General features: G+C 41.4%; 1 protein-coding gene across 1 annotated transcript; it reads right to left on the reverse strand.

Annotated features, from left to right (window-relative positions):
* On the reverse strand, positions 1-26462 carry LOC110167868 (phosphatidylinositol 3-kinase regulatory subunit beta-like). The gene is given in 10 exon segments (XM_055165281.1): positions 1-199; positions 4628-4759; positions 6379-6404; positions 9263-9338; positions 14991-15167; positions 18817-18950; positions 19803-19922; positions 21421-21601; positions 26113-26211; positions 26389-26462. Coding segments are annotated over 10 exon segments (1218 nt in total).

Here is a 26462-nt window from a genome sequence, read left to right on the forward strand (position 1 = left end):
TTAGCTCTGGTCCTGGGTGTGCGGGCTGAGGGCGGGCCAGGTGAGGGTCACATTCAGCTGCTGGTTGTGCTGGACGAGGGAGGTGTGGCGGTAGTGGAGGACCAGCTCTCTGAGGGAGGGGAACATGTTGAAGGGCTCAGCGAAGCCGAAGCCGCTGGACGTCCTGTAGATCACACAGTGCTTCACGGCTCCGTCCGCTCTGGAGACAAACAAACGATGAAGCATGAGTCTGATCTAAAGCTTCAGTCTGCACCGTTCGACCTCCACCAACTCTCACGCACAAGTAAACCACGTTAAAACACACCTATTCAAGCCGCTCCTGTTCTGACGAGGATTCTTTTACTATTTTCACAACATAAACTTTTAACATTTTTTAAATCCTCAAAGCTCCTAAGAGTGATCTTTGACAGACTTGGCGTCTGCGCGGGACACAATTTTCAGTCCCGCTCCTGCCCGCAAGTCCCGCAGGATGTGAACCTTTGCTTTCTTAAACTCTTTCAAACACGGAGAAGTGAAAGAAATTGGACTGCGTCTGGGAGGAGGCGCGGTGGGCGATCCGGCGGGATGGTTAAGTCCTGGCCAAATCCTGTTTTAGTCCTGGTTTTAGACCTGGTTTAGTCCCTGTTTAGTTCTGGTTTATTGGCGCAGGCCTCACGACGTACGGAAGGAGGGACTAATCGCACGCCGTACAAATGGATCTATTAAAATAACTGGATACAGTTTTGCTGCTTGTTTCTGCCTCCAGTTGTCGTAGTGTCACTGGAACTTCAGCAGAAAAAGTCCCGTGGGCCGAGACAAGATTTTTTTCATAAAGTGCAATATAATCACAAACTGCTCGTGCTCGTCTGACAGGGACCTACAGCTTTCAAAAATATCGGATTTGTTGGCGATTTTTACAAATTTTTACCTATTTTTAGATCATAAACTTTTTCTCAGCTCAAAATCCTTCAGTTGTCTTAAAAAATGCTTTATATTCATTAGCTCCGGCTCCGCTCTGCTCCTCTCGCTCTGATTGGTCAAAGCGATCACGTGATACACGAGCCCGCGCTCCGTGCGTGCGTTCGCATGCATTGCCGTGTGTCTGTGGGAGAAAAGAGCACTACTGCACATGCTCGGTCGGCCCACAGCCACTGGAAGAACCTCACCGGGCTAAACTAATCTGGGATCATGCACCATTGAGCTCAGCCCATTGACTTGAATGGGCGGCCATTTTGGAACCTGGGGGCTTGGCCGTACGGGACACGGTGGGACTGTTCCTGCGGCGTACGGGACATGGGGAGACTGTTTACGCGGCGTACAGAAGGAAGGACTGTCCGCGTGGAGTAAGGGCCGTGGGGGGACTGTTCGGGGGCATATGGGACGGGTGGGTCAGTCTGCGCGGCGGTCAGTCTGCGCGGCGGTCAGTCTGCGCGGCGGTCAGTCTGCGCGGCGGTCAGTCTGCGCGGCGGTCAGTCTGCGCGGCGGTCAGTCTGCGCGGCGGTCAGTCTGCGCGGCGGTCAGTCCGCTGCTTAAAATGTTTTTATTAATGCCAAATAAAATCTCCAGCCCAAATTATGCATGGTATTCTTACATTCATCATTTGTATATTTTACTTTACACTCATATTTAATTCGCAGGACTGCAGTTTATCATCCCTCCCGTCCGCTCCAAAATGTGTCTCAGTGGTTTGCGTCGGGACCCGCTGGAGGCGCTGGACGCCCGCGGGACTGCAGGGCTCTGCCTCGCAGCTGTCGCCCTGATTGGTCCAAACGCTCCACACCGTGCACCACATTACAGACGTCACACCGACGGGCTGACGAAGTAAATCATGGATCTATTAAAATAACAGGAGGTGATACTGTTTCTATCTGCCTCCAGGTGACGTAGTGACTCTCACTGGAACTTCAGCGAAAAAATCCTCCGGGCTGAGAAAGGAGTTTTGTCATGGAGCGCAGTGTAATCACAAACTGCTCGTGTTCGTCTGACAGATTTACAATTTCAAAAATGTTGGATTATGTGGTGATTTTTACCTATTTTAGATCATGAACTTTTTCTCAGCTCAAAATTCTTCAGTCGTCTTAAAAAAAAAAAAAAACTCTTTATAATCGTTCGCTCTGCTCCTCTCGCTCTGATTGGTCAAAGAGATCACATGATACACAAGACCGTGTGTGTGCTCATGTCTATTGTCGTGTGCTTGCAGGAGAAAAGACTCTACTGCACTACTGCACATGCTCAATCGACCCAGAGCCACCGGAAGAACCTCACCGGGCTAAAATAATCTGGAGTCATGTGACACTGAGCTCAGCCCATTGACCTTAATGAGCGACCATTTTAAACCCTGGGCCTTGAAGAAAATGCAGAAGAGAAAATTGTTATTAGGTTCTTTTTTTCAGACCTAGAGTGTTATTTCATACCTGACAGTTTCGACTGCTCACTAGCGTCTTCCTCAGTCGGACTGCAGGTGGCGCTGTCGTCCTGCCTCCACCGGTAGGAAGACGGCGCCAAAACCTGTTTAAATCAGCTGATCAGACACGTCACAGCAACGTCACGTGACTCTGAGGAAGACGCTAGTGAGCAGAACAAACTGTCAGGTATGAAATAACACTCCAGCTCTGAAAAAAAGAACCTAATAACATAGAATATTGGAAGACCAAATGAATCTCATTGGATTAGAAGAGAAAATTATTTCTGGGCCCATGAGCCAATGAGCACAGGCCTCTGAAAACAACATGACGCCATCTTGGGTTCACCACAGATTTTATTATAGTTCTGTGATTCACACACTCCTCAGGACGGCTACACAGGTACTGTAATAACAAGTCAAGTCAAGTCAAGTCCACTGTCGAGTCCAAAGCATGAACCGTCTGAGCTGGTCTAACAACACCAGTTGCACAGTGAAAAAGGGACACCAACGCCTGTACTTCGTTAGGCGCCTCAAAAAAGCAGGTGTGGGCCCCTCTGTCCTGAAGGTCTTTTACAGGAGTGCGGTGGAGAACATCCTCACCTCCAACATGACTGTGAGGTTCAGCAGCAGCACCAGGGCAGAGAGGAAAACTCTGCAGAGGATAGTTAGAGCTGCTGAGGGCATCTGCGGCTGTATCTGAACTGAATTTAAGACATTTCCATCAGCAGGTGCAGGACAAAAGCCACAGCATCAAGGAAGAATCCACCATCCAGCACATGGACTTTTTACAGCTCTCACATCAGGCAGAAGATTGCGCCACCTACAGGCCAGGACCACCAGACTACGGAACAGTTTTTATCCTGATGCCGTGAGACAGATCAGTTCTGTCAGAAAGCCCAGACACTAATGCTCCTTACAAAACAGCACTGACTTGGAAGCGCACTTTAGGAAACAAGGACGGGGGGGGGGGTTGTGTTTTTTAAAGACTCTATTTGACGCACAATATTTTAAAGGTTGTATAGAGGATATTTTAAGGGAAGAGAAATAATTTTTCAAATGTTGTGCATGTGTGACACCACCTTCCTCCTCCACAGCTCCTCAGTAGAAACATCTCGTCCCGCCTCTTTACTCTAGAAATCACGTTTGTTTACAGCCAGTTCAGAATTACCATTGAAGTTTCCTGTCTAGAAATAATTTAGCGACCGACGCGTCTTCAGTTTTTAGACCCTTCGTCTGCTTCAGTCGCGCCATCGCTGGAATGAATCTCCAAGAATCACCTCAGTTTGTCTTCGCTCCTTTTCTCCTTCTCTTTTTCTTTCAGCGACCTCAAAAAACTGACTTTCTTTTGCGGCGAACCGGTCGTGGATTCTCGTCCGCCGTCGCGACAAACTCTGTGCGAATTGCGATGAAGCTACAGTTTGAAAAAGCCTCTAAGAACCGCCCCATACACCACGAAATCCCTGCGCGACAACGAGTCCGTTGCGCTAGAAACGTAGGGAGTTTGATTGACGACCTAACAGCCAATAGAAAAAGAGGGAGCCTCGTTTTCTATTGGCTGATGTTTATCTGGCCTCAACACGTCCACAGTTGATGGATTTTCATTCTTTTTTTTTTTTTGGTCATCATAATTACAAAGCTGCTGCGTCTCTGTAATGGTATTTTAAACTTTCATTGACAATGTGAAACAAAAAAAAAATCCTCCATACAACCTTTAACTATTGATTCTTATTATTATCTGTGCTGCTGTTGACCTGGACCTGAGTGCAGTATTTCATTTCTGTGTATTTTTTTTTTTATACTGAAATGACACATAAATTCTGATTCTGATTCACAGTTTTTACTTTTATATAAAATCATGTGTATACTTACACTTCAGATACCTCATGCCAACATGTCCCTCTGGCTCTGTTCTTCTGGCGCTTACACCAATCCAACTTCCCCCCACACACACACACACACACACACACACCACACACACACTGGGCAATGTGGATGAAGTGTCTTGCCTAAGGACACCCCACCACGGCACATGCGGCGCTCTCCCATCCAACCACTAAGTAACTGAGACCAGACCAGATCAAGCTTTTTTTTTTTACCGTTTGTATAAATATTTGTCCATATTTATGCCCAGTGTTCTCCCACACTTCATGATGATAATTTGATCATTTCTACAGACATTTAATAAAGCCATGTGACTCGATGTGTCCTTGTGTTTTGAGTGTTAAAGCTCTTGGAGACACTCACACCACGGAGCAGGCGTAGGATCCCTTGTGGCTCTGGCTGTCCCGGATGAGGAAGGTTCCGTCCGGTTTTCCCCTCAGCAGCTCCTCGGCCTCCTTCCTCCTCATGGTGCCCACGTACCAGCTGCTCTCTGGGCTGAGGGGGGACACACCGGGCTTTAGGACGGGCATAAACCCTTGTGTAACATAATGACCCGGGTGCGGACAGATCGGGTCGGTGCGGCGCTGTTGGGATTTAACAGAGTGCATTTCGATGTTCTCGGGGCCCCTGGGACAGAGCTCTATATCTGTAGATCTGCGACTGTTATTCATTAAACTCTAAATACTTCCTACCTCAGCTGAACTTTTAATCATGAGCGAGGGCGCAGGTTTGCATCGGGTCAGCGGGGACACGTCACAACCGATATTTGGGGAAGACAAAATAGTTCCGACCGATATTTTATTTTAATAAACTAAAATATTAATTTATTCCCGTCATGGTTCATGTTTTGTAGTCGTTGTTTTTGCTTATTTTGATATCTTTTTCCTGTAGTGTGCCTTTTTATTTTGACATTTGTCCCGTCAGCTTGTAGTTTTGAGTTTTACTTCCTGTCTTGATTGTTTGCCGCCCTCATGTGTCTCACCTGTGTCTATGGCTGCGTTCAGACTGCAGCCTGAAGTGATCCAAATCTGATTTTTTGGCTTCTATGTTCCTGTATCTGATCTTTTAATGACAGTCTGAACGGCACAGATCAGATTTTTTCAAATGTGACCCAGGACACTTGGATATGTGCTCCTGAAACTGATCCATATCTGATCTTTTGACATGTGACTTCAGTGTGAACAGACAAAGCGCATCCATCCGACCTACACGTCATCAACAAGCGACAAATGTCACTATTCTGCGCTGAAGCAGGTGGAAACCGGAACTGTAAAATCTCCAGGTGCTCGATGCTGCGTCCATGTTTGGACAACTTGTGTAAACACAGAGACGCTCGCTGCGGTTGACGTCGTCGTGTCTCCAGTGTCACATGTGGGACACTTTCGGGCCGTTTAATGTTCACACTGGAGTCACATACAAGTCACATTTAACTGGAAATGTGAACGACCTCGCAAAAACATTGGATTTCACAGAAAAATCGGAATTGAGCGTTAAGCCCTGCAGTCTGAACGTAGACTATGTGCTCTTATACCCTGTGTTCTCCTCTGCCCTTTGTTGGTCCATTGTCTCTGTCCGAGTTTCTCCGTGTCTCTTGTCATGGCAATTTAGTCTTGAGTTTTGGATTTTTTTGATTTGTCATTAAACATTTTGAAGCAGTCCTGCGTTTTGGTTCCTCCCTCTGTTTCCACGTGACAATTCCGATGTTTTTGCTAAATCAATAGTATTACTTGAACGCGTTTTAGTTGACATTTTGTCTATTAGACGTGGTTTCCTCTGCCAGTGTTTCATTGGTTTCAACAGAGTGATGTCATTAGTGGTGCCAGCAGATTTACCCTGTGTTCGATTTTCTTTCAACCTGAAGTGTGTTACTCTGTTTGGCACGTCGGACTCTGGATTATGATCATGACTGTTCCCTCATCTTATAAAAACTGACACTTTATTTAATTACATATTTGGAATTTGCATTTCATTTTATGTTATGATTTCTCTTCTGTTACAACCTTAGGGACATTAACGGACGATAAATCAAGTATTTGTTCAATACTGGCCTCACCACAACACGACTCCCAAACCACAGGCAGTGATACAGGCGCGGTAAAATGCTGCAGTGATACGGATGCGGTAAAGACGCGGTAAAGTACTGCGGCGATACTGACATGGTAAAATACTGCAGTGATACAGACATGGTAAAGTACTGCAGTGATACAAGTGACTGAAACTGTCCTTTAAACACCAAAGTCCAAACACAATGAAAACACTTGATATTTACACGTCGCAGTGGGCGGAGCCTCTTGGATTCTGACTCGGAATCCATGCTCTTTTTCCGCCACCGAGATCCAAGTCGCGTTGTCCCAGGAAAAGGGGCGTGTCAAGCGTGTCGCTAGGCAACTTCCTCGGAAAACGGATTTGGAAGATTAATCGAACGCAGCGTTAACTGGGGAAGCGGCAGGACAGGGCCAGACCTGAAGATGGCGCGCCAAACATAAACGCAACTTCTTTTCCCATTTTTACCCTTTCTTATAAAGACGTGCTGTTTGGTTTTTGCAGTTTGCATCATACGAAAAGTCAACAATATTATAGAATTCATGTGTTAATCAAGTAACCGATCAGTTGGCTTCATGGAATCAAAAGATGAGACCAAACCTACGCCCTTGATCATTTGACAGACGTAAGTAATTCACCAAAAGACGTCCGAGTTTGTGGCGTTATGAACCAAGAGTAACACCGGGGTTTACACATAATGCAGGTCAGGTGAGGGTCAGGATGTGCACGGGTCCAAACTCATTTAAAAAACTGTTCTGTTACTCGAGCCTGAGCTACTCAGCGGCGCAAGGACACGGGCCTGAAGTGACCCGGTCCAATTAGAAAAGATCTCCTCCGTGTGATTGTGTGAAGGACTCGGACCCGGTGTGACTGTCCACCGCGAGTAAACGGATACGTGACAAAGCCAACGAATGTTCAGTACAAACGAGGCGACGAGCTGCAGGGAGCAGGAAAATCCGTGTATCATTCGTTCATTCGTTTTTCAATATAAAACCAAAAATAAGAAAACGAAAAAACAACAGTTTTCTTCATTATTTGTCTCCAAAACCAAAATGAAAAAACGGATAATGATTCGTTTTTTCAGTTTTCGATTTTTTTGTGTTTAAATGAAGAATGGAAAAACGGATAACGGACCGTTTCCCGTTTACGTGACTTCAGTGACTGTGATGCCGAACTTTTGCACCGGGTACGGACTGAACCAGGACTGATCCAGGTCCGAGACCAGACCGAGACCAGAGCGGGACTAAGACCGGGACCAGACCGGGACCAGAGAGGGACCAGACCGGAACCAGAGCGGGACTGAGACCGGGACCAAACCGGGACCAGACCGGACTCCGAGCTTTGACTCCGGGCCTCCACGGGGTCCGAGCCTCAGCTTCGAGCTCCGGTCCTGCCGTGGGCTCTGAGCCTTCGGTCTGGTCCCGGTCTGGTCCTGGTCTTGTCTCGGTCTCGGTCTCAGGCCCGCTCTGGTTCCGGTCTGGTCCCAGTCTCACCGCATACGGACTGAATCAGGACGGATCCAGGTCCGTGACCAGACCGAGACCAGAGCAGGACTGAGACCAGGACAGAGCTGCTCTGATCCTCCACACTCAAGAACCACGACTGGTTCCGAGGTGGAGCAGCGTCCGACTGACGCATTCACCCCAACGAAAACGAACCGAACTAAGAGCTTTTGGTTCAAATGGACCAGGTCCGGGACCAGACCGGGACCAGAGCGCTACTGAGACTCAGTCCCGGTCTGGTCCCGGTCTCAGTCCCGCTCTGGTCTCGGTCTGGTCTCGGACCTGGATCAGTCCTGGTTCAGTCCGTACCCGGTGCAAAAGTTCGGCATCACAGTCACTGAAGTCACATAAACGGGAAACGGCCGTTATCCGTTTTTTCCATTCTTCATTTAAACACAAAATCGAAAAATGAAAAAACGAATCGTTATCCGCTTTTTTATTTTGGTTTTGGAAACAAATAACGAAGAAAACTGTTGTTTTTTCGTTTTCTTATTTTTGGTTTTATATTGAAAAATGAATGAACGAATGATACACGGATTCAGGAAACTCATTTAGCGTCAGATTTTTGTTCATTTATTTCACCTCTGCGCGAAATTTGTACCTTTAAACGAGTGGTACAGGTGTCACGTTTACATGATGTCTTTTCAATTCTGAATTAAATAGTTTGGAATTTAAATATTCTCCTTCGAGTTTTGCAGAGAACATTTTGTATGTGGAGCGACGACAAAACAAAATCCCGTTTGTTAATGTAGAGGAGCAGAAGACAAACAGACTGAGCTGCACTTTCTTGTTCTTGTGGTTTTACACAAACATCACGTCTTGGTCTTTGCAGTGGAAGGTGTTTCTTGGTGAACAGTTGGAGACTTTCACTTTGGCGTCGACTTTTTAAATTCATAACCGAGGTTGAACGACGGATCAGGATTTTATTTCATTGTTGTGCCACATACAAAATGTTCTCTGTAAACTCGGGATGATTTCTTAGTCAGACAAATGTTTCCTTTTTGGTTCTTCCTGTGGATCAATCCTGCCCATCACCTTCACCTTTCACTATTTTTCAATTCAGAAACAGTTTGAACAGAGGTTTGAGTCACACACATCTGATTCACTTTTACGTCTATGAAGTTCACAAACTTCCGAAGCCTGTTCCTCGAGTCGTTTTCCGCTGTTAGGATCCAACAACCACAACAATTACGACGTCCGAATCCCAAAACTAAAACATGACAATATCAGAACCAGAAACAAAAGTGACATGGTTCAAAAGACTTGAAAAGATCCAGCCCCTGGGCCGTACACCCCTGGTTTACATGGTCTTTTTAAAGCAGAATTAAGTTTTATTCACAGTTAAATTATTTTTTTTGGAATTAAATCTCTCATGTAAACGTGGCACCTCTCAACCCAGCCTGACACGCCCCCTGCTGGTCACGTGTGTTAGTTTTAGTTTTAAACGTCATACTTACTCCTCTTCGTCGTTCTGGATCCCGAGCCACTCGTTGATCTGACTTTGCTTGGTGCCTTGTTGCGTCAGCCACCTACAAAATAAACACAGTTTCACGGATTTAAGTGAGTGATTCATGAAATAAAAACAAAACGGTGCCTAATGTGCCTTTACTCTTCAATGTACGACGGAGTATAAGGGTCAGATTAAAAAAAAAGATGCCGGCGCTACGAGAATAAAGTCGTAATATTATGAAAATAAAGTAATAATTTTACAGGAATAAAGTTGTAATTTTACGAGAATAAAGTCAAAGTTAAAATAAAGTCGTAATATTATGAGAATAAAGTTATAATGTTACGAGAATGAAGTCGTAATAAAATCAAAGTCAAAGTGAAAAATGCGGCAGAAGAAGAACTTTGTTTTTCAATATAAAATCAAAAATAAGACAACAACAATTTTCTTCATTATTTGCACCTCCGGACTGAACCAGGACTGAACCAGGACTAAACCAGGACTGAACCAGGACTAAACCAGGACTGAACCAGGTCCGAGACCAGACCAGGACTGAGACCAGGACTTAGACAAGAACTGACACCAGGATTGAGACCGGGAACAGGACCAGGACTGAGACTGGGACTGAGACCGGGACCAGACCAGGACTGAAAACGGTTCAGTCCTGGTTCAGTCCTGGTTCAGTCCTGGTTTAGTCCTGGTTCAGTCCTGGTTCAGTCCGTATGCGGCGCAATATTCCCGCATCGCATTTTAATGTGACGGAAATGCCATTTCCCATTTCCGTCACTTAAACCAGGACTAAACTAGGACTAAACCGGTCTCATTCCTGGTCTTTCTGGTTTGGCTCTGGACCTGGTTTAGTCCTGATTCAGTCCTTGTTCAGTCGAATGAACGAATGATACACGGATTCTTCTCCTGTACAAAATGCTCCAAATTCTCCATTCTCCACTCAGACTCCGAGCAGCGATGTTCTCATGATATTAAGACTTTATTTTGACTACGACTTTATTCTCGTAAAATTATGACTTTTTCTGGCTTCGACTTTATTCTCATAATATTACGACTTTAATGTCCAAATGTTAGGACTTTATTCTCGTAGCGCCAGCATTTTTTAAAATTTTTTTTTAATGTGAGCCTTATACTCCGTCGTATCTACATTTATATATCTGCTGTGTTTTATTAGTGGTTTAAGGTGGAGAACCAAACCTCCATCGTGCCCACAGCTGCTGGGTTCATCTGTGGTCATCACCTGTCCTCCTAATGGTTTTTAAATCATATGCTACACATGCTGTCAAATATGCACTATTAATAGAGCGAGCATATAGGCCGCCGTCTGTTCCACCGCACTGAGCTTTACACATCAACACGAACGATCTACAGGATCTTTACGGCTCCAGGATTGAATCTTCACGCCGTTTCATTTTGGGCGGATTTTAGTATTTATCTGACAGAACATTTTCCCTACGTATCTGAGCAGAATCTGTCTTACTGCCGTATAAAATGTATTATGAAGTCGGTCTTGAGGTCAAAATGTGTGTTTTCTGTGTCTAATTAGAAAGTGGTTTATTGTCCAATCATCAGAATCCGTGTGTCGTTCATTTGTTTTTTTCAAAATAAAACCAAAAATAAGAAAATAAGAAAAACAAAACAAAACAATTTTCTTCATTATTTGTCTCCAAAATCAAAATGAAAAAAAACAGATAATGATTTGTTTTTTCAGTCTTTTCGATTTTGTGTTTAAATGAAAAATGGAAAAAATTGATAAATGGACTGAACCAGGACTGAGTGTCAGGACGGGACTGTCAGGTGATCAGGACTGAGACCAGGACTGAGACCAGGACTGAGACCAGGACTGAGACCAGGACTGAGACCAGGACTGAGACCAAGACTGAGACCGGTTTAGTCCTGGTTCAGTCCTGGTTCAGTCCTGGTTTAGTCCTGGTTTAGACCTGGTTTAGATCTGGTTCAGTCCTGGTTTAGACCTGGTTTCAGTCCTGGTTCAGTCCTGGTTTAGACCTGGTTCAGTCCTGGTTCAGTCCTGGTTTAGACCTGGTTTAGACCTGGTTCAGTCCTGGTTCAGTCCTGGTTTAGACCTGGTTTAGACCTGGTTCAGTCCTGGTTCAGTCCTGGTTTAGACCTGGTTCAGTCCTGGTTCAGTCCTGGTTTAGACCTGGTTTAGTTCTGGTTTAGACCTGGTTTAGTCCTGTTTTAGTCCTGGTTTAGACCTGGTTCAGTCCTGGTTCAGTCCTGGTTTAGACCTGGTTCAGTCCTGGTTTAATCCTGGTTTAGACCTGGTTCAGTCCTGGTTCAGTCCTGGTTTAGACCTGGTTCAGTCCTGGTTCAGTCCTGGTTTAGACCTGGTTCAGTCCTGGTTTAGTCCTGGTTTAGTCCTGGTTCAGTCCTGGTTTAGTCCTGGTTTAGACCTGGTTTAGTCCTGTTTTAGTCCTGGTGTAGTCCGGGTTTAGTCCTGGTTTAGTCCTGGTTTAAACCTGGTTTAGTCCTGTTTTAGTCCTGGTGTAGTCCGGGTTTAGTCCTGGTTTAGTCCTGGTTTAGACCTGGTTTAGTCCTGTTTTAGTCCTGGTGTAGTCCGGGTTTAGTCCTGGTTTAGTCCTGGTTTAGACCTGGTTTAGTCCTGTTTTAGTCCTGGTGTAGTCCAGGTTTAGTCCTGGTTTAGACCTGGTTTAGATCTGGTTCAGTCCTGGTTTAGACCTGGTTCAGTCCTGGTTCAGTCCTGGTTTAGACCTGGTTCAGTCCTGGTTCAGTCCTGGTTTAGACCTGGTTTAGACCTGGTTTAGTCCTGGTTCAGTCCGTTATCCTTTTTTTTTTTCCATTTTTCATTTAAACACAAAATCAAAAACTGAAAAAACGAATCATTCTCTGTTTAGAAAATAGTTTGGTTTTATTTTGAAAAAAACAAATAAATGAATGATACCTGGATTAGTTTAGTTTAGTCTAGTTCAGTTTAGTTTAGTTTAGTTTTAAATTCAGTTTGTTCAAATACACACAATATACACACATAGATAAAACATACAGAATGGGGGTGATGTGCAGTTAATTACACAAAAAAGGAAACAAGTAAACAAGCCAACAAGAGTATTTCCTATAGATATTGTATGGTTAATAGCTATTTTTTTTTTTTTGTCCTGTTTTATTGTTTGTAAATATTGTTGTATTTCCTTATTATAATGATGACCATTTAGTTTATTTTGAGTCCATTTTGTTGTGTGTATATGATATTTGTCCAGGATGATCAGAGTCTGAATGAGGAAACAGATCTGTGGGAATGTTTAGTTGTTTGTAAACAGAGACTTTTATTGTGGCGGGTCCACTTCCTGTTCACGCAGTTTACTTCCTCCTCCTCTCCCGAAAACTCCAAACAAACTACTAAAACTCTCTAAAAAACTACGCCTTTCACCCCGCATTTTAATGTGAGCCTTTTATCGATATATTAGAAACTACCACACGAAATAAAACTCGTGTAAACTGTCTCTGAAATGTTTTATTAAGCGAAGATAACTGCTCCTTTCAGATCTCCCATAGCGCCTCCGTACATTTTCACCCATCGAGCTGCGCGCGGAGTGAAGCTTTAGCCCGTGGAAAACAAGGTGAATACTTTTACTTTATTTATATTTATTTATTATAAAGATGCCGAATTTTAGGCAACACTTTAGTTTAAGTAAAAGTTAAATATATGGGCCCACGCTTAATGATTTTTGCCTAGTTTGAACAATTTATTTGGTTAAGGCTAAATTGCCGGAGGAGTTTCGTATGTCATCGAAACCAAATAAAATGTTGCTACGTGTTTATTTATTCCAGTGTTTGTTGAACAAAACTTTTATTTAAGAACTCTACCTGAGTATTTAGACCAGTATTTGGAATTGATTATTTGGAATTTGATCATTACAATTAAGTGCACTGTCTTTAGTGACATGATTGAATGTTTTTTTTTTTATTGCTCTAGTGATTGATTAGCGATACATGGTTTATTTAACTCATTCAAATGATTTTTTTTTTATTAATTCTTAGATGAAAAACTATATTAATTGTGAATAATGAATTATATTAATGGGCCCCGTCAAGCAGAAGTAAACAACAAGGCCAAAAATTCAAGTGAATTCATCTGATATAAAAATGTATTGAACAGATACATATGTACTCGAGTTTATCAAACTGTTGACCTTTTTTCTGGACCATTTTTGGTTCTAAAGTTCCATCCGTTTTAAACAGACCATGTATGAAACATGGAACAAAAATTATTTCCCAAATTTCAAAGACCCAAAAATCATGTAAATAAATGTTTGTATTTCATCATATCTTGTGTTATTCCATCTTTGAACTGTTGATGAAGGGACAGGATTTAAAAAAAAAAAAAAAAAAAAAAGTATTTAAAATGATAAAACTTTACTTGGAAGGACTGACATATTTTATAGAAATAGTTTCCTTTCATTTTGAAGTAATATTAAAATATTCGGAAGAAAAAAGTGACAAATGATGTAAAATCCTGCACCTTCTACTTGTTTGTACAATTTTCCCTCTGTTACTTTTCCCTCCGTTACCATGAACTTTCTTAATAAAAAATCTCATGAGTCAAAAATGTAAGAGGTTTTTCAACCTAATCTTGTACCATATGGTAGAAAACTATATGAAGCAAATATTCAAACCAGTTTGTTAAGGATATGGAAGTGAGAACCAAGAGTTATCACTGTTTGGATTTATTGACCAACAAGTGCTGCATATTTCATTCCCTCCCTTGAAAGAATCTCACAGGTTTAACTTGACCCTGTTGGAGTGTAACTCTTTCCTACATTCTGATACTTTACTTATTTCAATAGTTCCTCTAGTTTCTGAACAAGAGACATTTGAATGTCAAAAATCTGACCCTGTTTCCTCCGTTAACACTTGACTGGACTCATATATATTCATACCTGTTTGATGGTTAATGCTGTGATTATGCATATTGTCCCATGTATGTTACACGTGCATTGATTTAATTTGTTCATATCGAGTTACATTATAGTAACAAGGTTATTTATTTTGAATGAAATACTTATTTGTGTTTTTGCTCTTCTAGGTCAGGTTTTTTTTTATGGATGGAACCCACTTTGAACAGACTCTGACAAATCTCAACTCAACGAACCACCAGATGAACCAACAGACCACCAGAGATAAACACCTGTGCCTGACCTGGTAGGACAAACTTTTTCCTTTTTTTTCTTCTCGAACCGTGAGTTATAAAGTACGATTCTAAAACTGTGGATTATAATGAAACTTTGTGGAAAGAAACTGTTTATTTTTGTTTGAGAGACTCCAATTTATTTTCCCCCAAAACTGGAACTTGAACCTTTGTGTTTTTGTTTTTTTCTGTTTGTTTATAGTTTAATTTGCTTCCCATTCTAATATACATATATAATATTTACAGTACTGTTGTCTGTTTTTCATTCACACCTCAGACTCTTCAAAGAACCACTCTTCTGTTCCTGTAACATTCTTTGCCGCAGTCGTAAAACCAAACCTTAAAATGAGCGTTACAAGTTGTTATCTTTATTGTCTGGCCTCTAAAAGTTGTGAAAACTTTTTATAAACTCACAGTGAATAATTAGGATTCTGTGAATGCATAAGTTCAGTGTGGAATAACTTTGGATCATTTAAAATTACCCGTTTAAAATGAACTCTTTCTGTTTTTTCACATTTTAATTGAGTAAAAATGAGTTCGAGCGCGTTTAAAGAGACTCACAGCAGGTACTGATCCCTGATTTTCCTGAGCTGGACCAGGTCCGGTTTGAGGCTGTTCATTTTCTGGTCGACCTCTGAATACGCCTGAGCCTTGGTCTGGAGCTCGTCCTCCAGTCTCTTCTTACTGCTGTGGATCTCCTCCACCTTCAGCTGGAGGCCCTCGGAGTCACTCTGGAGCCTGAGAAAAACAAACACAAACACGAGAGCGTTTTTAAACATCTTTTAACTTGGGCTGGACAATCAGAGTTTAATATCCAGCTCAGTGTTCTTGTGTTGTGAGTGTGGTGTGCGGTTACTGGGGGTTGTTCTGGCCTGTACAGACCTGGACCTTCTACCTGAGGGCAGCAGGTAGAGCGGGTAGAGCTGGTTGTGTTGGATTTTGTAGACTCTTCTCAGACAGCGAGTGGTGTAGATGGTTTTGATCTCTGGGAAAGTCGTCCCAATGATTTTCCTGCTGTTTTCACCACCTTCTAGAACACAGGTGTCAAACATCCGGCCCGGGGGCCAGATCCGGCCCTCCAAGACCTTTAATCTGGCCCTCGTCTAATTTTCTACTAAAATATTTAAATTATATTTTCTATTAAAATCTTGTTAATTTTGTGTGGTGTTTATTACAGCAGCGTCTCCAGTGTCTCTGTACGTGGCCCCTCCCACCAGAGCAGCACAAATGAAGACTTGTCTCTTTCCAAACGCTCTTAAAGGACGATCGTTTTGACTGTTGACCGTGACTCCCTCATCAGAAAAATGTCCAACATGAGAAAAGTGGAGCCGAGTGCAGGATTTTACAACAAAAATGGACTTATTGACTCTTATTTGCAAACAAGTTCATGTTAAAACTTTGTGTTGAAATTGTATTTTTCTTAAAGTTTCAGGTTGTTCATAATATTATAATATTTTGTAAACGAAAGAGTTCATCAATTAAAAAAGATTTCTGTAATAGATTTGTGTTTCTCTGCACCAATATTTGAACTTATTGTTATTTTTGGGGTTTATATGACATGAGTTTTTCTGATCCGGACACTTTGGGATCAAAGTCGGTTGGACACGACCCCCGGAACAAAATGAGTTTGACTCTCTTGTTCTAGAATCTGCTGCTTGGCCTCAGTGCAGCTCGAGAGCCACACTAAAAGTCCATAGGTCAGAACACTGCTGATGTCGCGGTGGTAGAAGTTCACCATCAGTGTTCCTGGGATGTTGGCGCTCCTCAGTTTCCAGGTCGTCGAGGTGGTCCCCACAGCTCGTCTTGATGTTCAGGACCAGGTTTTTGTGCGTTTACATGCACATCAGTGTTCCGGTTATGATCAGGTTTTTTTGAGTATCCCAGAGCTCTACGCCGGTCCTTTCGCCTGTGGTCACCTGATAGTCCACACGGTTTAGTCCTCCCTGTTTTAGTCCTGGAATCAGTCCTACCATGAGTCCAGTTAGTCCTGGGTTAGTCCTGGTTCAGTCCTGGTTCAGTCCTGGTTCAGTCCTGGTTCAGTCCATGGTGTGTGGGGCGCAAAAGTCCGGCATCTCCATCAGTGTTTTTTCTGCTCAAGAAATAAAGCCTGTGAAGTGATTGTGAAATGATGACAGTCGAGTCGCGCCTGTCAGTTCATATTCGTAGTGAACAAAGTGTTTTATTTCATTTCGTGGTTGTAATTCTTGAAGTCGTAACTTTTCAATTCGTGTTCTAATGGCTGCTTCAGTTAAATTGCTTTTAATTTGTGTGTGATTTGTCACGGGCGGGTAGTGGGTGGAATGTTGACGGGTCTGGGCGGGTGTGGGTCTCTCGTGCAGGACTCTGGGTCGGGTCCCGTTGGTCGGGTGCGATGGTTGCGGTGGTCCTCTTAGTACAGCGTGATTCATTTTTATATACAGTACCCCGGTTTCAGTATCTGTTATGACAGATCGCAAAACTGTAGCTGGAAGATTCTGATAGTAACCGGGATATTGTGGCATGTAAACGCACTCCATGAAATTGGATCTCGTTGTTGATGATGAGTCTGAAGGGGCCCCAGTGTTGATAAAAAGGGTGGAGGAGTTGTGCTGCCCACTCTTACATTCTGTTTGCCGTTTGTTAAAAAATCCACAACCCATTTGCACAGTGGTTCAGATTGTTCAGGTGGATGTGCTTTTTCTGCATTAATGTAATTGAACCTTTTGTGCTAAAAAGTGTATTTAAAATATTATAATTAGGGGTGTCAAATTATCGCGTTAATTGCGATTAATTAATTACAGTCATATTTAGCGCGTTATGTTTTTTAATCGCGTTAATCTCATTTTTAATCTCTAAATTTACTGTTTCTGTATGCGAGTTGCTTTATTATTAAACCAGTTTTTATGTGTTGTTGGGACAACAACACACACACACACACAAAAAAAACACATTTATACATTTTTTTATTTCGGTAATTCCACTCATTGTCAGAAACCCACATAAAACGCGCGCAGTTACAGCGATGTAAACGTCCAGTAGCCAGTAGAACAGAGCAGCAGTGCACAGGTAAAACGCATTCGTGTCTTGGAAATTCTTCTCCCGACGTGAAATATAAAAGAAAATAACAAATATAAAATCGCCTACAACTTAAATGTCACTGGTGAAAACAACCTGCATAGGCTCATGATGTCTGCACTACTGTCCTATAGTGACCTGCCACATGAGGGGACACACACACACACACACACACACACACACACACACACACACAAACACACACACACACAACACACACACACACACAAACACACACAAACACACACAAACACACACAAACAAACACACACCTTCATCATCGTCATTAACCACGTTTCCTTCCGTAGTTACTGCGCGGACACCGACCTGCTCCCGTGAGCCGCGTGTCGATCGTGTTTTCTCGCTACGCTGCGTAAACCGCGCTTCCTCCTGTGAACCTCTAAACCAGAACTAACACCAAGACTAAAACCAGGACTAACCCAGTCCAGGACTAAACCAGGACTAAACCAGGACTAAACCAGAACTAAAACCAGAACTAAAACCAGGACTAAACCAGGTCTAAACCAGGACTAAAACCAGAACTAAAACCAGGTCTAAACCAGGACTAAACCAGGTCTAAACCAGGACTAAACCAGGACTAAACCAGAACTAAAACCAGGACTAAAACCAGGACTAACCCTTTCCAGGACTAAACTAGGACTAAAGTAGGTCTAAAGCAGGTCTAAAGCAGGTCTAAACCAGGTCTAAACCAGGTCTAAACCAGGTCTAAAGCAGGTCTAAAGCAGGTCTAAACCAGGTCTAAACCAGGTCTAAACCAGGTCTAAACCAGGTCTAAACCAGGACTAAAACCAGGACTAAAACCAGTGATCTCATATATAAAACATTTCTCTATCAATAATATTTTTAATATGGTTAAGGAAAGACTGGACTTTTTATTGTCTTTAAGTCGACAAAAGTTATTATGTTCAGATTTCCTCGTCTTTGCTACTTTACAACAAACAGTTTCTTATTCATGGAGACTTGGGCTCAACAGACAAATTGGAGAGATTTGTTAAACAATAAATGACTTTATAAAGGCACTTTTTTAAAATCTATATCAGTCTTTTTGATCTGCCACAATAATGTAATAATGAATTTAAATGAAAATACCTCAAATTGAAGCTTTTCTCAGCAATTTTTAGGTGAGATTAAAATGAGATTAATTAGATTAATTAATTATAGATCATAATTAATTAATCTCTCAATTTTTTTAATCGCATGACAGCACTAATTATAATATAAGAGAAAACATAGTTATCAAATATTGCATGTCCTTCCCCACTTTGAGCCCCTCTAAACCTCAGACACAGACGCGCTCGTGCTTTATTCTCACCGCTCCGAGCTGCTCAGGGACAGGAACATGTCGATGTACTCTTTGCTGTAGCGCTCGTGGGTCTCGCACTCCTCCTCAAAGATCCGAATGATTTCACTGAACGCCTCGATGGCCGTCCTCTTACTCTGCAGCTCCTGGAACAGAACACACACAGAGGGATCAATACGACGACTGGAGATCGACTGATACGGGAGTTTTCATGGCACTGATAAGATTAAGATCATTTAGAATCCAAAGAAACCGATGGCCGTTAAACTGTCAAATTATACAATCTGTAAAACTCATTTGTGACTTTGTTTTACTACAGACTGGATAGGAGAGCAGTTCAAATAGATTTTTGCAGTATTCTCTGAAGCAATGATCTCTGAACTTTTTCTCTCAACTTTACATTTACTTAATTAAAATGGCAGAGAGCTCCTGCTGTGGGCAGTGTAAGTGCGATCAGTCTCCACAGGGTTAAACATAAACATAAGTCATTGCAAATGCACAAAGTTAGATATCAAAACTATGCTTTTTGTAATGGTAAAAGCCTCGGAAATGTCCTAAATTCTTTGTTCCTAAATTAGAGCTACAGGTTGGAGACCTCTGGACTAAAGGGTTCAAATAAAACTTTATGTGTGCTCTTTATGCATCTGTTTGAGCCAAAGGAAATATCGTTATGCTAAAAAATATTGGCCAACTTATATCTCTAATGATGAGCCAATATCAGTCATGGTTAAAGGTTTTAGTTTTATATGGGTGTCTGAGATTTTGTCTTTTGGGAAGGAAGATGTCACTCAGTTTGAATCAACAAATTGCAAAGGCTGCAGTTGTTTAAGTGTCTTATTATGTAATATTTAAGAGTAACAAACTGATCATCAGGGAGGCTTTACGTCAGTATTGGTCTTGATGAGGTTCAAGATTTAGTTTTCAGTATCAATGCTTCTTAAATTGAGTATCTATTTTCGATATTGGTTTTAGTATTGATTAGTATCTGAGTGTTTTACCTGAGATGTCTGGTTGAACTCCTTGAGCAGATTGTCGTACTCTTTGCTCTTCTGTTGGTATCGATCCTGAAACATCCGCAGCTGTTCTCCAACTTCATTTATGTCCACTTCCATCAGAACCTGTGGAGAAAACACATGGAAAAAACATGGTTCCTTTACTAGAAACTCGTCCACAGTTTAAACTCTCGTCCACAGTTCAAACTCTCGTCTATGGTTCAAACTCTCGTCTACGGTTCAAACTCTCGTCTACAGTTTAAACTCTCGTCTACGGTTCAAACTCTCGTCTACGGTTCAAACTCTCGTCTACAGTTTAAACTCTCGTCTATGGTTCAAACTCTCGTCTACGGTTCAAACTCTCGTCTACAGTTTAAACTCTCGTCTATGGTTCAAACTCTCGTCCACAGTTCAAACTCTCGTCTACGGTTCAAACTCTCGTCTACGGTTCAAACTCTCGTCTACAGTTTAAACTCTCGTCTACGGTTCAAACTCTCGTCTACGGTTCAAACTCTCGTCCACAGTTCAAACTCTCGTCTACGGTTCAAACTCTCGTCTACAGTTTAAACTCTCGTCTACAGTTTAAACTCTCGTCTACGGTTCAAACTCTCGTCTACAGTTTAAACTCTCGTCTACAGTTCAAACTCTCGTCTACGGTTCAAACTCTCGTCTACGGTTCAAACTCTCGCTCGCACTTCAAACTCTCGTCCACTCTCATTTGCAGCTTAAAAAACTTTCGTCCTCAGTTTAAAAAACTCTCACCCGCTGCTCAAAAAGCTTGCATCCACAGTTCAAACTCTTGTCCGCACTTCAAACTCTCGTCCGCAGCTCAAACTCTCATCTGCAACTCAAAAAAACTTTCGTCCGCAGCTCAAACTCTCGTTCACAGACGTTTAAACTTCTATGAAAAGGCAACATATTTATCTGTTTGCAGTGAACTGTCTATAAGTTAAACTAAACGCAGCCTTAGCGATTTGAAAATTGTGCCAACTCGAAATTTTATGCAGACGTGCATTTGTCCCGACTGACTGACCTCTGACCCCTCATACCTTCACACCCTCTTACCCTCCTGCCCTCTGACCCCTCGACCTTCTGACCAAACCCCCAACGCGATTTAAAGATTTCAGTGTTTCCAGTAATTTCTTTCTCTTATTTGATAAAAGATACAGACCTGTGGAAATGAGCTCTGCTCAGTTTCATCTAAACGAGTGAATAATGTTGATTCTACAGTGGGACATTATTCCATGGTTAAATTGTCCTGTGGATTTGTGCTCCCTTTAGTTGGAGCCGATTTGAGCAGAATGCAATTGTTGAAATGAACGACGCAGATTTATATAAGTGAGTTTAGATTTGACAGAACTAAAGTTTAAAGTGTGATCATCGTGAGCAAACAGCATCAAATCCAAAGAAATATATTGTAAAACTGGGATTCGCTTTATTGGATCTATACAACTGTAAATGGAAAAACATAATGTCATTTATTTCGACAGGTCGGCCCATTTTGACAGAACACAGACTCTCCACAATATTTTCTATTTCTTATGTGGACACACAGAAATAATATTTGCCGACCCCTGGTCTAAACTTTGATTTGATTTGATGACGATCCGTGCGTGTGACCCACCTGCTGGTATCTGGACACGGGGTAGAGCAGCCGAGTGTCCAGTTTGGAGTTGTACTGGGCCAGGGACTTGTGGTGGTAGTAGTGGATCAGGTCCATGACCGAGGAGAACGCCAACGGCTCGGAGAAACCGCACTTTCCCTCACGGTGAAAGATCTTGATCAGTCTGTTGGTGCCGTCTTTCCTGCAAACGCACAAGCACAAACTCGCTTCATATCGACTGCCCCGCAGGCTCACATTTCTACTGATGTTTATTTGTTTAAAGTCCAGACTTGAGTACACATCAGTTTCCATTCAAGTGCTTTTCATCACCTTTTTACAGTGTGGTGTAATTTTAGGAACGCAGTTTGTCAACGCTCAAAAATTAATTAGAAACTGAGAGTAAAATATTAAACAAAAACATCAGAACGAAGGCAAATTAGATCCTTAAATCCTTGAATAGTGTCACGATATTGAAACTGGCTCAATAACAATTAGAATACTTCAATAAAGATTAGGAATGTAACAAGAACCGAAATATTGTGATAACGTATCGTCAAAAGTCTCACAATAATATCGTTTTGCTGTCATAATATATCGAATTACAAGTTTCTTTGCTTAAATTCAAGGTTTTATCGCAGCAACAGCTTATAAACATAGAGAACTCCATTTCCCATGATCCATTTCAGCGCAGACAACATGAAGAAATATGTTTTTTACTTGAATTCTTGGGATTACGACAGAAATAATTCACACTAAAATCTTGTCAAGGTGTTTTAAAAGCAAAAAAGTGTCCTGTCTATATCGCAATAAATATCGTACTGTGAGATGCATATCGTGATAATATCGTATCGAGAGATTTGGATATCGTTACATCCCAAATAAAGATAAAAGTGTCAGTAGCAGAATGTAATTTTCATATACAAATATCTTACACTACTTCTGATAAAGCTCAAATTTATAGTAAAGCTGTTCAGGAAAGCGAAAATTTTGTTGTGTTAGTGCCAGGGGTGTGCAAAAATATTGAAATATCGATATATCGCCTCGTTTAATGTTATGATACAGTATAGATATCGTGGGCTGCTGTATCGATATATCACCAAGAGTATTTTTTGGTATATTTTACTAAATTATTTTGTTCCAGCTACAGTTTTGGGTAACACTTTTTAATAACTACACCTTATTTAGCCTTAATAAAGCATGAACAAAGACTTAATTAATAAAGAACAAAGACTTAATTAATAATGAACAAAGACTTAATTAATAATGATTCACGCTTCGTAACTACATAATTACTACCTTAATTAGTACTTGCACTTAATCTGCCTGTGCTGTAAATAGTTACTCATAATTATTTCATACTTAATTACTCATGAACTAACCATTTGAGCATTTATTAATCATTAATAAGCTATGAGAGAATGATTTACTAATAATGCAATGCAATGATCATTCAGGCAGCTGTTCTCTGTTAGTTAAAGGTTGTATGGAGGATTTTTTTTGTTTCAAATTGTCAGTGATAGATTATAGATGCAGGAGCCTTGTAATTATGATGACCAAAAAAAAGAGAATAAAAATTCATCAACTCTGGACGTGGTGGGGCTAAACATTTGCCAATAGATAATGACACTGCCTCGTTATCTGTGAGCTGACAGGCTGTCAATCAAACTCCCTACGTTTCTAGTGTAACTGACTTGCCTGCGCCGCCGGTACGTGGTTTATGTACGACTGTCACACAGTCCACAGACGCAAGACGCACAGACGCTGTTTACTCCACCAACGCAACAGTTCTTAGCGGCTTTTTTTGACCTATATCTTCCTCGCAGTTCACACAAAGTTTGTTGCGATGGCGACAAGAATCCAGGAGCAGTTCGCCGCAAAAGAAAGTCAGTTTTTGAGGTGAAAGAAGAAGACAAGGGGAAAAGCAGCGAAGCCAAACTAAGGTGATTCTTGAAGATTCATTCCAGCGATGGCGCGACTGAAGCAGACGAAGGGTCTAAAGACTGACGCACTGGTCCACAAATTACTCCTGGACAGAAAACTTCTGCTTATTATGAAAACCGTACTTTATTTCCAAGAGTTAGACAAACGTTTTTCAGGACACGAATGTGATATCCTATGTCTGAAAACTTAATTTTCAAGGCAAAGAAAGAGTCGCTTGCTGCTGCGTGTTGTAGTTAGTTCATTCGCACTGAATCTCCGCGCAACCTTCTCTGCTCCCCTTTCCTGCTCCTCTCCCCGCTGCCCGATCCACTCTTCCCCACTGCTCCTCACTTCTCCGTCTTGTCTAACCAACACTGTAGTTAGTTGTTTACAAGTCATGTGCAGCGGCTGTAAACAAACCTGTTTGTGGCGTAAGGAGGAGGAGGGAGGAGGTGTTTCTACGTAGGAGCTGTAGGGGAGGGGGGTGGTTTCACACAGGAGCAACATTTGAAAAAGGACAAACAGTCGCTGGATTTCTGTTCCTTGGAAAATCCTCTATACAACCTTTAAGTCTTTTTGAGAGCTTTTCTAAAGTGAAGAGTAATTATCCTTTATTAAGCATTTACTAAGTGTGAATCATTATTAATTAAATCTTTGTTCATTATTAATTAAGTCTTTGTTCATGCTTTATTAAGGCTAAGTAATGCATAGTTATTATAAAGTGTTACCCAGTTTTGTTGTTTGTTCAGAGGAAGGAAACTTTGTTCATGCGAAACATTTGACATTTTCACTGTTTTGTTGATTAAAATGTTTGTGTTTCATATGAACTTTGCACAAGAAGAAGTGATTTAACAAAGACTTTTAGTATCACAGACATGATTTTTATTTAACCGTATCGAATCATAAGCTCACTGTGTCGATATGTATCGTATCAGCAACTTCTGAATGATACCAGCTCTAGTTATTGCTGTATCGATACTGACTCAAATGAGTACAGCCTTTCGGTATTAGTTTTATCGATTAGTATCTGATTTTCAATACTTTTGGCGACCTCGAGTCTGTCTGTTCCAGTTTATTACAAGTAGGGCTTGGGTATCATTAAGAAGTTGCCGATACAATACATTGGTCACGATATGATACATGTCTCGATACAGTGAGCTTTTGATGCGATACGATATATTTCAAATCGATTCGATACAGTTCAATAAAAAATAAAGTCTAAATCATGTCTGTGATACTAAAAGTCTTTGTTAAATCACTTCTTCTTGTGTAAAGTTCATATGAGACACAAACATTTTAATCCTCAAAACAGTGAAAATGTCAAATGTGTCACATAAACGTTTCCTTCCGCTAAGCAAACAACAAAACTGTAGCCGTAATAAAATAATTTACCGTATTTTTCTGACTATAAGGCGCAGTTAAAATCCGTAAATTTTCTCAAAAATCGACAGTGTGTCTTACAATCTCGTGTGTTTTATGTATTAATTCTGATTGTGCTTACTGATCTCACATTGATTTTATGCGGGACATGGCACCCTGAAATCTGTCTTTTAGTACGACTTTGGCAAACTACAAAGCCGCACCGCTGGATGGATTGTCGGAGCTTTACGGCGACCGTAGTCATGAGTAAGTCCGACCAGAAGCTGAACCGCATCAGCGCACAAGGAGCGAGCTGTTTTTTTTTTTTTTTTTTTTTTCAGCTCTTATAGTTTATGCAAATTAACCATGTGGTTTTAAGTTTTGTTTCTGTTAAACGTAAACAAATGTGCGCAATGTATATTTGAGTCATCCTTGTAAATAATAATAAAACTAAAAACAAACTTAAATGATCCACATTATTCTTATTCACATTCATAATCCACATTCACTTAAGCGGGATCGTGGACGTCTGGGCTCAGGATCAGTCTCGAGTGTCGTTCGTTTGTTTCTCTTAATGCACCTTATAATTTGGTGCAACTTATGTATGAAAATAGATGAAAGAATTCAACATTATTGGTATTGCGCCTTATAATCCAAAAAATACAGCAGAAAAATATAAAAAAATACTCTTGGTGATATATCGACACATCAGCCCACGATATCGTTACAGTATCATCACATTAAATCACAGGTGTCAAACATACGGCCTGGGGGCCAGATCCGGCCCTTTAAAACCTTTAATCTGGCCCTCGGCTGATTTTCTACTAAAATATTTTAATGATATTTTCTATTAAAATGTTGTTAATTTTCTGTGGTGTTTATCACAGCAGCGTCTCCAGCGTCTCTGTACGTGGCCCCTCCCACCAGAGCAGCACAAATGAAGACTTGTCTCTTTCCAAACGCTCTTAAAGGACGATCGTTTTGACTGTTGACCGTGACACCCTCATCAGAAAAATGTCCAACATGAGAAAAGTGGAGCCGAGTGCAGGATTTTACAACAAAAATGGACTTATTCCTGTTTACAGACAAGTTCATGTTCAAACTTTGTGTTGAAATTGCATTTTTCAGGTTTCAAGTTTCAGGTTGTTCATAATATTATAATATTTTGTAAAAGAAAGAGTTCATCAATTAAAAAAGATTTCTGTAATAGATTTGTGTTTCTCTGCACAAATATTAGAATTTATTGTTATTTTGGGGTTTATATGACTTGAATTTTTTGATTCGGCCCCTTTGGGATCAAAGTCGGTTGGATACGGCCCCGGACCAAAATGAGTTTGACACCCCTGCATTAAATGATAAAATATATGAAATTTTCGGTATTTTTGCACACCTCCTAATTTAAAAATGAAGTGTGTTTGTGTTTGGACTCTTTACCTCAGAGTGAGAGTATATTCCCCCTGAACTCCACTTGAAGCGTCTCGAACGAGGAATGTTCCATCAGGAGTGTTTCGCATTATTTCGTTCACCTCCTCCCTGAAAAAGCAGACAAAATGATCGATTTTTTTTTTTTATGTTTCTGGACCAATATTACACTGTTTTCTGATCTATAATGTGGTTAAAAGTTCATGAGTCAATTTTACTGATCTTAAAAATACAATCATACATTCATTTACCAAAACAAAATTGTAAACGTGGATTAAACGGACGTACCTGGAGATGTTTCCCCAGTACCAGTCTGCTTCTGACAGTTCAGAGTCACACATGCACAGGTTACACGCCGCCAT

Source organism: Boleophthalmus pectinirostris, unplaced genomic scaffold, assembly GCF_026225935.1.
Source record: "Boleophthalmus pectinirostris isolate CB_2022bp ecotype Guang Dong unplaced genomic scaffold, ASM2622593v1 HiC_scaffold_7, whole genome shotgun sequence".
NCBI lineage: Eukaryota > Metazoa > Chordata > Actinopteri > Gobiiformes > Gobiidae > Boleophthalmus > Boleophthalmus pectinirostris.